We start from the raw sequence: 15,803 nt of genomic DNA on the forward strand, positions 1-15,803 counted from the left end.
TTTGCAATCGTGTAAGACCCTACATATAGATAAGTATTGATCACAGCTATACGTATATAGGATGTTTAGCAAGAGGTATATACAAAAAATTAATTCCAAAAGCAGCCAAAACTTGTATAATCTATCATGTACGTGATTTCGTGTTCCGTTCATTCAACATTTTCGATTTCTGAGTACACAGGTACTGTACAAAAATAAACGCTTAATATGTTCGTAAAAATTTTCCAACATAGTAAGGCAGTGAGTGTCGCATTATATGTATTTTATGAATATCAGTCTTCTCCGATTTTCTTTACTTTGATACTCTCCATTAAAATTATCTAATGTTACAATCTATTAAAGTACTTGTCCGAAACATAAGACTCTTTAATAATTTCCATCACATTCAGCAAATATCAGATTGCTATACCGTTAATAATTTAAAAAAAAATAATATCAATTTTGAGCTGCTATACGCATAAGCTTTGTTTAAGAGATCTAAAACCAGTTACCAAAGGTGGCGTTCGACTTATGTCTTTAATGGTTTCCGCAAGAACAATAGCAGACACGAATGTGCCAAGTCCGATAAGGAAAATTGCAAAAGCTATTAACAGTAGATCTTTGTTCAGATGCAATTCGGAGTCGCGTAAGAGGATACTGCGAAACAGACAAATGCCTGGAAAAATATATATGAATGCCGCAGACAAGACTCCTAGCATATTAATAACTGGAGAAATATCTGGTACCAGTATTGCAATTGTCAAAGATAGTATATACCAAATTAATGTAATGACAACGCGAAATGTAACAGTTTCATTGACATCCATTCCTAGAAGGTTCAAAATAGAATCGCGACCGCAATAAAGAACAATGGGATATGTAGTAAAGTTTTTCACCGCGATGAATATTATTCCAAAAGTTAGCCACATGCTTCTATCCGTGTATCCCTGGAGTATATCGCTAGGCACATTTCCAGCACCAAATGCTGCATATCCATAAATGCCAACAACCGTGTAAGCAATCCAACAAAGAACCATACTTGCTATAACGCATATCGTGAATTTTCCAAGGTGTCGGTCTGCCATACAAGCATACATTGGTACTGCTGTCATGTGAGCCTATAAATGAAATTGAAAAAACATTAAGAACACATTTAACATTTATACCATTTATAGCATTTATACCATACCTGATAGGCAAAGCATGTTATTGGTACTATTTGAAGCGCTTCAAAAATATTATCTGGCCACAATTTCATAGGATGTGCAATAGGATCAACTTTTGGAATGCTATTATTGATAATCAAGATTATTACATACAGAATAGTTATGAAACCAATAGAACTGGCATAACTTAACACATCCAATTTCTTAAAAAAACACAATGGCAACATGAATATAGTGCACGCGATAGCTGTGACAAATGGCCTGGATAAGTACCTAAAACAATGAAAAGTCTATATAAAGATAATGTTGTACATGAAAACATTTGTCCACAGATAAGTGACTTTAATTACCATGTGTGACAATAATGAATTCCATAATATGTCACTAGAACTCTGTCAAATTGGTCACCAATAATAATAATAAACGTTAAACAACATCCGAAACTATATATTGCAACACAGAAAGCACATAAAAGAAATGACCTATAGCCAAAAAGTTCTTCAAACATGTTCTGCATGGTAGTGGTTCCAGTATCATCGCTACATTTTGCCAAAATCACAAGAGTAGCTGTAATAAAAATGAGTAGAACACACTGTATGATAATAGAAACATTTATACCGCCAGATTTATCAAAAGCTTGTGGAAAATTTAACAGGCCAGCTCCTAAGGTGGCATTAATAATTAACACAGTTGTTCCTAGCATACTGGTTCCTGGAAAAATTACACAATTATGTATACAAAACAACAAACCATAATAAGGAGTTAAATGTGATCAGAAAGCTCAACACATGATATATTTACCTGTTCGAACACGTCGTGACTCCTCAAGAGACGAAGGATTTGGAGCAGTGCATAATAACATATCATTTTCAATAAGTCGATCTTCTCTTCCGATTAAAAAATTCATGTTCCAAAAATATTAAGGCCTGGATGGTTTGGCCGACGAACTTATTTTACCTAAGCTAAGTAGTTGTTGCCTGACTCTAAATAAAGTGTTCATGAGACACCTAAGATAGTTCATTGAGATTAAAGGTCATTGACAACAAACACAATAACAAAGTACACAATTCTCTCTTATTGCCGCTAGATGACTGTAGTGTTTCTGAAATTTGCTCACCCGTTTTCTACCCTCTTGAAAAAAACTAAGTGATTCTATAACGAATGACCCTAAGGAAAGATATTAATGGTGTTAAAATATTTACAATGTTTCTGTTAATCGATTTCATGCCATAAATTACCGCAATTACTTCCATTTTTGGTTTTTTAATCAAAATAGCTCGTTCATGGACCACGAAACACTATCACCACATAGCGATAAACACCCGAACTAAATGTCTTCTATATGAACAATGTAGTGTTGCAGAAAAAACACTAATTGTGACAAAATTGAGATATACCAAAAACACGGGATTATTCAGAAAAATCTACTGTATCGATAGCCATATAAGACAAATAGATGACAACACTGCAAAACATAATTAATTGTACCATAATTAATACTTTTTAGTGATACTGAATTGTGTACGTTCGGAGAGTTTAGTATGCGCGTTTACCGCTATGTGACGCTAGTATTTTGATGCCCGTGATGAATATTTTTTAAAAAAATAATCGCAAACCAATAACGCAAATTTAGCATTCTTGATCTCAAATTGTTCGTAATAAGCCATAGTCGACCCTATAGCTTTGGATTACTATAATTAAGTTTATTAACAGTCCCTTGAAAAATAATGAGTTTTGAATAGCGGTCCCACTAGATGGAGCCACAAGTTACACTTTTCGCACATTATTTTATTAAATATACATAATTTATATTTCTACACTATATGATAATTATTTTTATTTATCATTTATGTTATATGTATATGGAAAATTTATAAAACTTTGTACACCTTAATACAACTGTAGATGCAAGAAACGTCCGTCTAAAGAATCAATTGTTGCCTAAGATTCAGGAATGCTGGTGTATATTCTTATTCCATGCATGTCTTTGATTTCCTGCTTCAGTGCCTGAAAAATATATATTATATTAAATAATCGAGAAGTCAATTGGTTGGAAGTGTTTTTCAAAATCTGATTTACTTCGTTTATCATGCGATGTTGCTTCATAGTATTCAATCCTTTGAACTCTGGAGCAATAACATTTATTTCAAACATAGCTCCACACCCTCCTGCAAGAATACATTTAGAATAAAGGTGAAATAAAGTACATCACATAATAATCTTTGAATAATAGCTTATTCATTATGTTTTCTCACCTGAAACATCATTGACTTCTATCAGTTTAGCTTTAGGAAATTTGTTCCTTAAAATCTCTATCATTTTTTGTTCGGCTTGTTTGCCAGCCAATGCTCCATTAGGTCCGTTCCATACTCTCGACAGCAACTGCAAAACTTTCATTTTATTCATCCTACGCATTTCCAATGAGATCTGATTCAATCATTGGATTTAAATGTTGTAGATTTGTGGGAAATAGAAGATAGATGCAAACTTCGTCGATCGTACAAGTGTAAGTATTTCAAAAGTTGACTTGCACATATTAATGGGGAAATCGACGGACAGATATTCCCCGATTGTTGAACAACTCGCACGAGGATAAACATGCGCTACGCGAAAACGTGTTTTGTACCTACCGATATATTACGAAAATTTGACATAAACACACGGCCGAACATAGTTATTATCGTAGCTTGTGGAAAATCAGGCCTCGTTTGTTTCAGTTTTTGAAGCTCTTCGCGTGGCACGCTACTGATAAACCATCAAAGAAAAAATATAGTTTCGTAGTTTACAACGCCGCCTCGCCTCGCATAGGTTACTGCTTGTATGTATTTATTACGAGCCGATCAGCTGAATTTGGACGACGCTTACGGTAACGCCATCTAGTTTCGAATAAATATGTTGTATACATACGTGTATGCATACGCATGTGTGCACGTCCCAAAAAAGAAACAAGTTTATTATGTCTACAACAAAATACAATAATACAAACATAAAATAAACAACATGTGTACAAATATCGTATGCTGTTTAATCGATCGACGATAGCAAAGTGAAACGCAACAAGTCAAGCAATAGACAACATATACATGTGTATACGTCGAGCAAAAAATAGATAACCGTTACGGATTGCCATTACATAATTTTATTAAATACAGTACGCCAACAACAGGAATAAGTTTAACGCAATGGAACATTGTATAGCCAACTAACACCTTATGACAATTTATACATTTCGTCCGCTCCATAAAATCGCCCATGTAATCTCTTTCAGATTGCGAAGCAGACAGTGGACAAAAGAACTCTGAATGAAGTTAGTGACAGATCGTTGTGTTTGCTGCATTAGGATAATGAATGATTCGCCGAGTGTAGATAAATGGCAGCGTAAACGTAAACGCGTGCATTGCGAGCGGTAATCGAGAACGGGCGCGTGTGCGCACGCACGATAAACTTGACATAGGATGACGTAGGTGAATACGAGCTTGAGCGTAACCTTGATTCGTACATTGCAGCTTCTCTTTCCCTTCGCCCTGCAACCCCCTTTAACAATCCTGTCGTTTCATCCAGGCTCGGACCTCGATTCTCGAATGATTCTCGAGTAAAAACGGGTCTCGCATGTATCGAGTCGAGTCGAGTCCGGGGCACGTGATTGATCCGTCGTATTCGTTCTTCGGTTAATTCGTTGGTCGAAAATCGAACGACACGCCCGGACGACGTTCCACGACACATAAAACATCTTCACGTAATGTCTCGGGCATTGTAAAACCGAGATCGCATCCAGGGGCCAGGGTAGCGTGGAATAAGGAAGTTGCATAGGTACATATTATCGATTCGCTAGAGCTCACGAGTTAACGGTTTGTTTACACGACGTGGGGGGAAGTGCGCATGCGCCGCCGAACCAAAACAATAATAAGAGAGTGTAGAAGGTTCGTGACTGGCGGTCGAACGGTCGCTCGCTTCGGGGTGTTGTACGAACGCTTCGAAATCGTCTTCTAAATCGTTTGTGCAGACTCGAGCCAGTTGAGGGATTGTTAAACAGTTCTGCACCTTCCTTGGACCGCTTTGATTGGTATATAGTGCTCGCCGAGACAGTTTCTCGTACAGTTGTATGTACCCATCCACTCCGAATGTGCACGTTCCCCGTCCGGGAGATCAGCTTGCGTCAAAACGTGCACCGTTGTGCAACGTGCGTTCGAAACTGAACAGTACGACACGATCGACGGATGCGTTATTAGAACAAGCGGAATGGAAATAACAGAAAAGTGATGCGAGAAGGTGCGCGTTTCGAGGATCAGCACGCGACGAGAATTGCTCGAACGTGTCCGACCGTCTACGGGAGTGTTCATTCAATTCTCGAAAGCTTGTTCGAGAGAAGAACTTGATGATTCGTTCAACGTCCGAAGAAGAAAGGAGTAAAGGAGAGAGCCAACAGTGGAGGGACACGGCGTGCGTATTTACCCAGTGAATCACGCGTTCTATACGATTACGAGACGTGGCGATCGCTAGTTCGAGCCATCTATGTTTACGTCAACGTTTTCAAATATGTTCGTAAACATTGAGGTGTGCGAAGCGCTCGAGCGACCCAGTACGCCGGTTGATCGGTCCTAGTTCGCTCTCTCGACTCGCATATACAGGGAGGAGAAAAACCAGCGTCTCTGTTCGCAAGGAGAAAAGGGAAGACGCGAGGAACGTGTTCCGTATGTGAGTAAACAGCAAAGAGAAAGAGCAAGAGGAGAAGAGAGAGAGGAGAGAAGAGCGAGCGAGCGAGCGAGAGAGCACCAACACGTTGATCGTGAAGCGCTTCTTTATTGTGTCCGTGGGTTGCTCCTATCGTAGACACAGAGGTGTAAACACATCCGTGCCATTGTCCTTTTGTTCTCGTAGGCGGCGAACGGGGGAAAGTCGACATGCCGAGCGCCGAGGAAACCACATATTTGATCGAGGTGATGCCAGATACGACGCAAGACCTGCTGTCCCGCGACGTGGATCTCCTCGTCTCACGGATCAAAGAAAACCTACGGTTGTCCAGTCTGAAAGCTAAATCCAGTATCAGTCATAAAAACCGAGCCTCGCCTTATCAAGTGCCGTCGAGATCCTGGGCAGACCCGAGCGGTTGCGAGGTCTGCGGCACGAGAAATTTAGGGCCGCACGATCATCGTCATCATTTAAGTCATCATTTAAAACGGCAGAACAACAGGGAGGACGATCCTTACGAGTTTCTGCAAGACCTGTTAAGGGAAGGCGGCCTGATCAAAGAGGCTGTCAAAAGACTTCAAGCGAATCTCGGCGAATTAGGGAATTCGGAAGAAGAAGAGGAGAAGGAGGAGCAACGTTCGAAGGCGTACAGAAGAAAACCGTACTTCTACGATTCCGAAGACGAACAGTTACCGCCAGTATACGAGCCGCTGGAGCTGTGAAACTGAATCCGATCTGTCGTTGTCGTGTCGGTTTCGTTCCGCCTCGGCCGTTTGTTTGTGTCCTATGCGTGCGTGTGTCTCTGTGTGCATATCGCGCATGTGCGTGCTACGTTGCGTCGCGTTGCAACGGTGTATGCGAGAAATTGAAAAAAGAATCAGGGTCAAAACTTTCGGTGTTCCTTATCTTCGTCTTTCCTCGATTCAATTTCTTTCAGTGTGTATGCGCGCGCGATCCTCGACTGTTGTCCAACAAGAGTAGAAGTCGCCCTGGCCGACATAGAGCTCCGCGTGCCGAAAGAAAGTCTAACGAGATAAACACAATTAGACGAGTACTCGCCTTGCATGGCCGTGTTTGTAAATATGGTATGCGTTGTTATTCGAAGCGGTCTGGCGTCCGACTTCGTGCAACTTCGGCTAAGATCGTCGGCGTATCGACGACTCGCGAAGCTTACGTGGAGCCGTGGAGGACTCGTTGCTGCCTCGATTCGAGCTCTCGGACTCGATTTAATGTCGCAACAACATTCATCATTTCATGATTGTGGGTTCGTCTCTCTTTAAATAGACAGAGTTCCTCTGTGCCTGTCGCTTTTAACCTAATAGAGCAACTACATCCTCTCGGTATATCCTTTCGTTGTTTGGTCGGCCATTTTTCCTCTCGATCGTTTCATCATCTCTCCCCTCCCCTCCTCTACCATTTTTTTTCTTTTTAATTTATTTCAATGAACACAAAAATATTTTCGCGGTTATGCAATCGCGTTGAAAGCACATGGCTATCAATACAAATCACACATGCGTAAACGCTTTAATGGAGAAGAAACTCGTCGCAAACCTTTGACGTGTAAAACGCAAGTAGCTTCAGATTTCTATGAGCGTGTAAATCTCGTCTGTTACCTCTTTCGTACAATTATAGTTTTTTATAATAGCATCGAGTTCGGTGACAAACGCGCGTCTAAACGAAACGAATGATCCTACGTAAGGTATAAGTTCACCATTTTGGCTCGAATTGTTCGGGTTATTACGGTCCAGTTACTATTAGAGAAGAAGGATATATGTATGTATAAGTAAATTGCGTGAAATCTATCAACGAACGACACACGTATGCATTCACGTATTGAAGGATCCCGATTCAGAAAGAACAGTGATCTCATTTATTTGTTTTATCGCGAATAGAGTTTTTTATTCGGCCGGAGGTTGAATAACAGTACACGCCTTGCTCGAGTCGAAATTCGATTACGTGTCAGCGCGTGATGCGAACGTGAATCATCTCTCGTGACTTTCCAACCATTCGACGGGTTTTCGGTTGAAGAAATTACAAAGCAAAGAAGAGAACGCGATTTCCGTTCGTTCTGCATATTTAGATGCATAGTTATTTATATCGGTATTGATTGTTAACGACGTTACGAATGCTGTACGCGCTTGTAAATTCATTGTATATATTGTGTGGATATGCGTGTTTGATTTAGCGATACGATAGTCGATTCATTTACGATGTCAAAAGTCGGCGTATTACTCGATTTATAGTGATACACCAACACTAGCTGAGAATCGTGAAGCATGCGGTGCGGGGAGGATACGAATTGTTGTGTCGTGTCTAGGAGTTGTATAAATATACGTTATCGAGTTCCGCAAGATAAACTGGCAATTAATGCATCATACATCTCTCATGAACATGTCGGGTGAAATCACCGTTTCGTTCCGGTGGATATGTGATTATTTCTGTATGAATGAAGGAAAATTGCATTTTTTTTTATGTCGGCGTATCCGCGCCTGCGCATCGATTTACGTGGAGACGTTGAAAGAGAGAGAGAGAGAGGGGGGGGGGGGGGGGGAGAAAAAGAGAGATTTGTCTTTAAATTTACCGTTATAGTGTAAATTACGGAAGCTATACCTCGTTGTGATAGTTGAATTTCTGGTTCAACAACTCTTAATTACAAATAAAGAAGTTACAAATTTTACATTGAGACGCTTTATACTCCTCTATTTTATATTTGTACAACAATTCTGTTTTCTTTGTCACTCTTTCGTTATCCGATGATCGTTTCTTTTATTTTAGAAATCATCGTGAATAAGACAGTCTATAAATGGTACATTTTATTGTATATACATATGTATATGTGAGTTACGATTACGTAAATTCATTGATTTTATCGCATAATGTGATAATCTCGAATGGTGTCGGTTCGATAACATTAAAGAGACCGATCGTGATAAATGATTTTCGTTGTTTTGAATGACTGGCATGATGTGATTGCTTTGTTACGTCATCGCGTGGAAATATCGCAGGATAACAAAAGTACGTCCATGTAAGTGTATAAGCTGAATATACATTTATGTATAATATGTATATTGTTCTACTCGAAATTACTTTAGCGGTACTATTTTTGTTATACGGACCGACGCTTGTATACTACCATTTACATTCACCCTCATTTAAGACATAGATGTCGAAAATACTTTCGAAAGTACTTTCTTGTCAAAATATTGAAATAGCTGTACAGTACAGCTGAAATTAGACAGAAATAATACTTAAATGATGCAATGTTTACTTGAGGTGAAAGACATGTTATAGAATTGTGTATTTATAAATACGTAGTCACGTATGTGTATGAATACTGTGGGAGTTTGAATCAGTTTTAATACTCTAATACGGAGGTTATATTAAAAACATGTCTACTTAGTCCCTTATTTTTATCATTTAAACAGGTCAACGATAACGTATCCCTTAAATCCATTTTGTCAATTTATATAGACATAATTCGTACAACTAGTAATTTCGAAGAAACTTATAATGATTAAATAAAAATTAAAAAGGTATTCGTATTCAATAAAAATAAATAAGCGTGGGATTTATTAGTGCAAATTGTTCACGTGGTGCGTTAGTGCAGTGGTGTCACGGGGATAAGCGGACAAAGAGAACCGGTGCCCCCACCACCGTGACCCAGGATACAATGATATAGCTTATAGCCAATAGCGACGAAGCAAGGCACGAGGGCAACAGACACTTTACCGCGGGCAATTCAAACGATAGTATTTCTGATTAAACAGAACAAGTTTTTCCTTTTATGCAAATCTTAATACTAGTTCTGCTAGTCAAAATCTTCTATTACTTTACTTCTTATTCTTACAGGATAATTAGGTTCTGCGTTAATTTTTACTCCAACTTGTAAAAGCATTTTTTAAGGTAATACTGTTCCCAGTTTTGACTGAGGCGAGTATTTTTTTAACTCCTACGGGGACACGAAATCTTGAATTCTTAAATGGTAATTCCGGGGAGATATTTAAAAGTGAAATTTAATGTGAAATTACAGTCACTAGCTTGTTGTTATTTAGGCTCGCTTATTCTTTTTCGTAATTTTGCGCGCTATGTTCTTCGCAAACGAGCCAATATGGCTACGGAGAAAATCGTTAAATCGGAATTTTGTTTGAACGACAAAATGGTGCTTAGAAAGGCGAAACTAGAAGCGACAATTGCCGCGAAAGGGGATCCCCCTCCCGTGGACATCACTGCGGCGGAGCTACAAATTATCAACTTCAAAGATAAGGATAAAATCTCAAGTATTCGTGCAACGAAATACTTTTGAAGATACCAGACAAATTTCATTGTTGAGAAAATAATCATTTACTCTTCGAAAGTGAATTGCCGGACTTGTCTGGTGAAGAATTTGGTGTTTGATCTATATGCCCAAACAAATTGACAATTGTTAGAAACAAACATGGTGGACGTTAACCATACGTATGTACTTATTACATATTTATTATATTTTTGCAGTATTTTTAGTTATAGTTATAGTATCTTCATGACTGTTGACATTTTTGATTTCTGAACAACTATGACAGTTGACAGTACTATTATTGTTATCCAAAAATATATAATTCCTGTAGATTTTAATGTATTCAGCAATGTTTGTTATGGAAGACAATTGTATGCCAATTAAAGCAAATCCAATAAATTTTTAATTGTTTAGATCTTCATGGATACAGAAAAATACAATTATTTTTCAACCAACATATAAATAAATTGCTTGTTTCAGGAACAATGTAGGGTCCTACTTTCAAAGAGGAGATCATACGTTGAAAGTACCTATGTCCTTGTTTCAAAATAATCGTAAACGATTAGTAGATCGTATAAATTCTAAAACGAACACCCCGACTGCAGGAAGTTTTATACTTTTACAAAGTGGAAGTGAAATTCCATTTAATGATACAGACATAAAGTGGCCTTTTAGGCAGGCAAGTCAATTTTTTATTCTTGTAATATATCAAAGGAGAAAGTGTTTGAATGGAATGGTTTTCATAGGAGTCATTTTTTCAATGGTGTTTTGGCGTAGAAGATCCAGATTGTTTTGGTGCAATAAGTTTAACAGGAACTTCAATTTTATTTGTCCCACGTCTTCCAGCCGAATATGCAATTTGGGACGGAGTAGTGTACACATTGGAAGATTTTACAAAACAGTACATGGTAGATGAAACTTATTATACCGATGAAATAGCTGAAGTATTGAAGAAAATGGAAGCATCACTGCTTCTCACATTGGTAACCTCTCCTTTTCTGAAATCATTTTTACATCTTTTATATGTCTGATTCATTTTATACTATTCAATTTATGTTAACTTCATAGCATGGTCGGAACAGTGACAGTGGCTTGGAAATTCCAGAATTAAATTTTAATGGGATTGAACAGTATGTAAGACTTACATGATCCATTTGTATTCATTCATAATATTTTATTTTACTATTTATTTGTATTATTTTTCAGATTCAAAGTGGATAAAACCGTTTTATATCCAGAAATATGTGAGTGGTATGTATTGCTAAATATTTAATAATTACTGTTAGCTAGCGACTATCAGGAATATTATAAATAGTAAAATAAGCAACAGAAACATGAGTTCTTTTCATGTGTATTTGTACGAATTGACACACTAAAACGATATCGACAACACTTTCAAGAATGGATTGGTCGTCGATAGAGTTATCACCCGATCGACAATTTTTTTATATCAATATCGAATGTTATAATTGCTTCCAATCGCGTCAAACTTCCTTCTTTATGTCTGTCATTTGCCTTTTGTACGAGACGTTGTAATAATAATTCAATAAGGTTGGAACTCGATTTTTAAATTGAAAGTATATTCAACAGCAGCTTTAACATAAAATATTGTGATAACGATCGCCAAAAAGGTAGAATATATAAAACAATGATGAAAAATAGACATATTGGTAGAACTAGAATTTTATTAGATGCTTGTATGCTCTATGTAGATGATCGTTGCCGGTCATGTATGGGCAAAAGTGTTAATGCGTATACCTGTGCAGACACCGTTAGTTTCAAAATTGAATATACGATGGTATGAACGTGCTGGCCAACAAATTCTGACGCAGACTAGTATTTTCGTTCAAGAAGGATCGGAGATTCAAGAAGTGCCTTTGATCGTTAGAAAAATCAGCGATGTGGAAGCATTATTTAAGAGTAAAGATAAACAATCTAATCATCCCGATAAAACTAGCCGCAAGGTTCTCGATACGACTAAAAAGAGTGATCAGCTTAGGTTTACCGAGAAAAACAGTGCATCCGATTGTCCACGCAACGCCAAAGTAAAGAATAAATCATTAAATCGAAGAATAGATATTGAAACGGATGATGGAACCGCGATACTATTTTGTCCAGATCTCGAATGTCTGAAAGACGTGGACATACAAGAGGCTTTACAGGAATTGCAAGCATTCAGGACGGCCGATGGTGTCTATTCTCTGTTGGAGAACAAAGTAACGCATGAGATTAATTGCAGGATAGCTTTGGAAGGGCTAAAGAAAGTTATAGAATTGGAAAATAATTGGTCCAAGCAGAAGAGGAATAAGCAATTTGAAGTGGACAATACCGCGAGGGATATTATGATGAAACAGTTGATTAAATTAATCGTCAATAGCCAGGACAGCGAAATGATACTACAAGGATTGATTGCATTGAAGAAAGATAAAGTCAGTCCACCGAAAAATGAGTACAGGGATTGGTTATGCGATGAAGCACTGATCCGTGCCACAGACGGAGAGTTTACACCCGTACAATTAGTAAACGTGATCAAAATTTTGTCAACGTACAAGGACTCAAAATACCGCAAGTCTATAGACGCTTTATGGGTCGGTATTTTACTTAGGGAGCAAGAGATTAATTCGTACACATTGGTGGCACTGTTTAGAATGTTAAAGTATTTCAATCAAAGTAAAAACATGGTGAAATTTATTCTCGAAAGGAAGCTTTCTGATCACTGGTTGAAATTGACTGGCACGCAAATAGCTGAGATATTAGACTGCTTTTATAGTAATGCTTCTGCTAGTACATGTTTACTGAACGCCAGTAAATGGACAAGCATAAGCATGAATACGTCTAGAGAGAAGGACTTGATCAATTTTATACAGAGTTTAATTGCGAAGGAGTATATAGACGATAGAATAGAGATCAACCTGCAGAAATATTTCAAGAACAAAGCATTGCAAGTCGAAGATTCAAATTTGATATCGACGATCATGAATTATTGTAAAACGTTACGAATTAGAAACAAGAGTATTTTGGCCGAATGCGGAGAATATTTTATAAAACATGGTACTAATGTATCGACAACTCTGTTGACATCCATTTTGACAACATTTGGAGTGCTGTACGTACAACCACCAAATCCCGTTCAATTTTGGGAGACATTTGATGCGGTATTGTCAGTGAAGTTTCATGATTTAAAGCTGGACGATGCTCTGGATATTCTTCTTTCTTGCGTCTATTTAGAAAGATGTCCTGTAAAATTTCTTGACAAAATTTTTATCTCTCAGTTACTACATAAGCTTCACTTAAGAAGCCATTCGATCTTTTTCGACCGTATAAAAAGCAAGCTACAGCTGTTGGACACCAGCATGTCCTTGGAGTGTATGGATTATCGGCATTTGCACGTTCCTGTAGGGAGATCGGACAAACCATTATTTTTGGACAGTCGAATTAGGAGAACAGTTAACATGATCTATCAGCCGTTAGCGTCATTGGTAGGCGGTGAACACAGGTTGAGTAAAAATGTTATTTTGAATCGACTGCCAACCATAAGTTTTTACATTCTCGACATTCTGATACATCCGTTTGTGGAGTCCACACCTGTCTTACAGCTAAGCGGACAAGAAAAGAACACTAACACCGCAGTTCTGATTTATTTACCAGAATACTATTGCAGAAACACGAATCATTTGATAGGACCTCAAGTAATGAGAAAAAGACATATCAGGAAGTTAGGATTTCGAGTAATGATATTGGATTACTCTATACTACAGGAAGTTTGTAGCGAATCGGATAAATTGTCATCCTATTTGTTGAAAAGCTTAGACTCCGTGGAAGACTCATTGTAGTGTATGTGTCGCGCGTGTGTGTATGTGTGTCAATTTACTCGTACACGCTATTCGTCATACGACAGTATACCAATGAACATTTGTTATGCATCGTACGAAATAAAATCATGTAAATAATAGCGACATACTTTCTTGTCAAGTAATAGCTATATCTTGATTTGTAGCAGAGTGATAAAGTCCCCGCAGGAATTAGAGGTGTTGGAATACGTGATTAAGATAAGCTCGGACGCTCACAAGTCCGTTATGCGCATGATGAAGCCAGGAATAGCAGAATTTCAAGCGGAAGCAGCTTTTCTACATTACGTGTATTCTGAAGGAGGTTGCAGACACGCATCGTACACCTGTATTTGTGCTTCCGGGCATAATTCATCCATATTGCACTATGGGCATTCCAGTGCACCCAACAATAAAGTTATAAAGGAGGGGGACATGTGGTTTGTGTATAGCCTATATTCGTAGAGAACTTGATCACTTAAAATGATCTGTATTGTAATATACGACAGAAATAATATAATTTACGTAACAATCGAATTGATAATATATTCTTTTATATTATTTTTACAGTCTTTTCGACATGGGTGGAAACTATTGCGGATATGCAGCAGACATCACGTGCAGTTTCCCGGCGACCGGGAAATTTACTGCAGACCAGAAAATGGTGTACAACGCTGTGCTTGCCGCTAATGTTGCGGTAATGAATGCAGCGAAACCTGGGGTCTCTTGGATGGACATGCACCTGCTAGCCAACAAGGTCATGCTGGCTTCGCTGAAAGAGGGTGGTTTGCTGAAAGGCGACGTCGATGACATGATTAAGGCAGGATTAAATGAGATATTCCAGTTCCATGGTCTTGGTCATCTGATGGGGTTGGATGTTCACGACGTTGGCGGATACCTTCCAGGGTATCCGGAACGTCCTACTATTCCAGGATTGAAACACCTGAGAACCAATCGAATCCTGGAAGCCGGTATGGTTCTAACCATAGAGCCCGGTTGCTACTTTATCGACAGTGTAAGTTTGAGAAACTCGGTAGATAAATATATTTTATTTATAATACTAAAAAATCCTTAACAAGCAGGAGATCACTTTTTTCTTTTTTGTTAAATTAATTGATATTTTGACGGAATATCTAATAAAACAAATTCTGGAAGATTAATTGTTACACGAATAGTTATTAGACGCTGCTTTGAAGAATCCGGATCAATCGAAATTCATCGTGACCGAAGTGTTGGCAAGATTCCGGAACTTTGGCGGTGTTCGAATCGAGGATGATGTTGTCATCACGGAAACAGGAGTGAAAAATTTGACCGATGTGCCGCGCACGTAAGTTCCGACGAATTCTCTCGGAAGACATGAAAACGTTTCTAGGAACAATAACTATACATTTAACGTCATGCTTTATCGCCGTTAATTTGCTCGTAACCGACATATATTAACATACATTTAAAAAAAGTAATGCATAATTCATTCGCAGAGTCGAAGAGATAGAAACCTGGATGGCCGGCGGTAAAATATAGTTCGAGTTTGAAGCTCGCGGGAATTCCGAACAGTGGATTGAAGAAGGATGCCCGGGTACGTTTTAATGTATGCCAGTATTTGATCAAGCACTTGGAGCAAAGAATCCGTATTTACGTATGCTGTTTTCTTTCGATGTGAACACAGGTGCTCTAAACGGGACATACTGTCACGAAATATTTCTACATCGCAAGGGTATTTATGTAAAACACATGAAAGAAGAAAATTGTACAATGTTAAGTGATTTCAGTAAACAGAAAATATTCTTCTTTGCATCGATGCGTTGTGTGAATATTTCTACACTTTCGGCAAAGGTCCTTGCGATTTCTTCGCTAATCGAATCGTCCCCT

At 38.3% G+C, this 15,803-nt stretch overlaps 5 protein-coding genes across 5 annotated transcripts; 3 read left to right on the forward strand and 2 right to left on the reverse strand.

The window, feature by feature from the left end:
* Positions 1 to 32: 32 nt before the first annotated feature.
* LOC144471841 (sodium-coupled neutral amino acid transporter 7) lies at positions 33 to 2,448 on the reverse strand. The gene is made up of 4 exons (XM_078184373.1): positions 1,947 to 2,448; positions 1,496 to 1,856; positions 1,169 to 1,418; positions 33 to 1,097 (listed from the first exon to the last, which is right to left on the reverse strand). Exons 1-4 carry the CDS (start codon positions 2,050 to 2,052, stop codon positions 450 to 452), a joined length of 1,365 nt encoding a protein of 454 aa, XP_078040499.1. The 5' UTR covers positions 2,053 to 2,448; the 3' UTR covers positions 33 to 449.
* Positions 2,449 to 2,918: 470 nt separating this feature from the next.
* Positions 2,919 to 4,003, reverse strand: LOC144470787 (bolA-like protein 3). The gene is made up of 4 exons (XM_078182322.1): positions 3,776 to 4,003; positions 3,401 to 3,527; positions 3,225 to 3,313; positions 2,919 to 3,152 (listed from the first exon to the last, which is right to left on the reverse strand). The coding sequence occupies exons 1-4, from the start codon at positions 3,815 to 3,817 to the stop codon at positions 3,087 to 3,089; spliced, it is 324 nt and encodes a 107-aa protein (XP_078038448.1). The 5' UTR covers positions 3,818 to 4,003; the 3' UTR covers positions 2,919 to 3,086.
* Positions 4,004 to 4,669: 666 nt separating this feature from the next.
* Positions 4,670 to 9,353, forward strand: LOC144470780 (uncharacterized). Its single transcript, XM_078182309.1, has one exon. It carries the CDS (start codon positions 6,047 to 6,049, stop codon positions 6,554 to 6,556), a length of 510 nt encoding a protein of 169 aa, XP_078038435.1. The 5' UTR covers positions 4,670 to 6,046; the 3' UTR covers positions 6,557 to 9,353.
* Positions 9,354 to 9,948: 595 nt separating this feature from the next.
* On the forward strand, positions 9,949 to 15,732 carry Dip-c (dipeptidase C). Its single transcript, XM_078182298.1, has 10 exons — positions 9,949 to 10,289; positions 10,588 to 10,786; positions 10,854 to 11,090; positions 11,176 to 11,237; positions 11,314 to 11,358; positions 14,105 to 14,374; positions 14,505 to 14,949; positions 15,110 to 15,261; positions 15,413 to 15,510; positions 15,601 to 15,732. Exons 1-9 carry the CDS (start codon positions 10,270 to 10,272, stop codon positions 15,453 to 15,455), a joined length of 1,473 nt encoding a protein of 490 aa, XP_078038424.1. The 5' UTR covers positions 9,949 to 10,269; the 3' UTR covers positions 15,456 to 15,510; positions 15,601 to 15,732.
* On the forward strand, positions 11,403 to 14,070 carry LOC144470768 (uncharacterized). Its single transcript, XM_078182284.1, has one exon. The coding sequence runs from the start codon at positions 11,820 to 11,822 to the stop codon at positions 13,938 to 13,940; it is 2,121 nt and encodes a 706-aa protein (XP_078038410.1). The 5' UTR covers positions 11,403 to 11,819; the 3' UTR covers positions 13,941 to 14,070.
* Positions 15,733 to 15,803: the final 71 nt, after the last annotated feature.

The sequence above is a fragment of the Augochlora pura genome, chromosome 1 (genome assembly GCF_028453695.1).
Source record: "Augochlora pura isolate Apur16 chromosome 1, APUR_v2.2.1, whole genome shotgun sequence".
NCBI lineage: Eukaryota > Metazoa > Arthropoda > Insecta > Hymenoptera > Halictidae > Augochlora > Augochlora pura.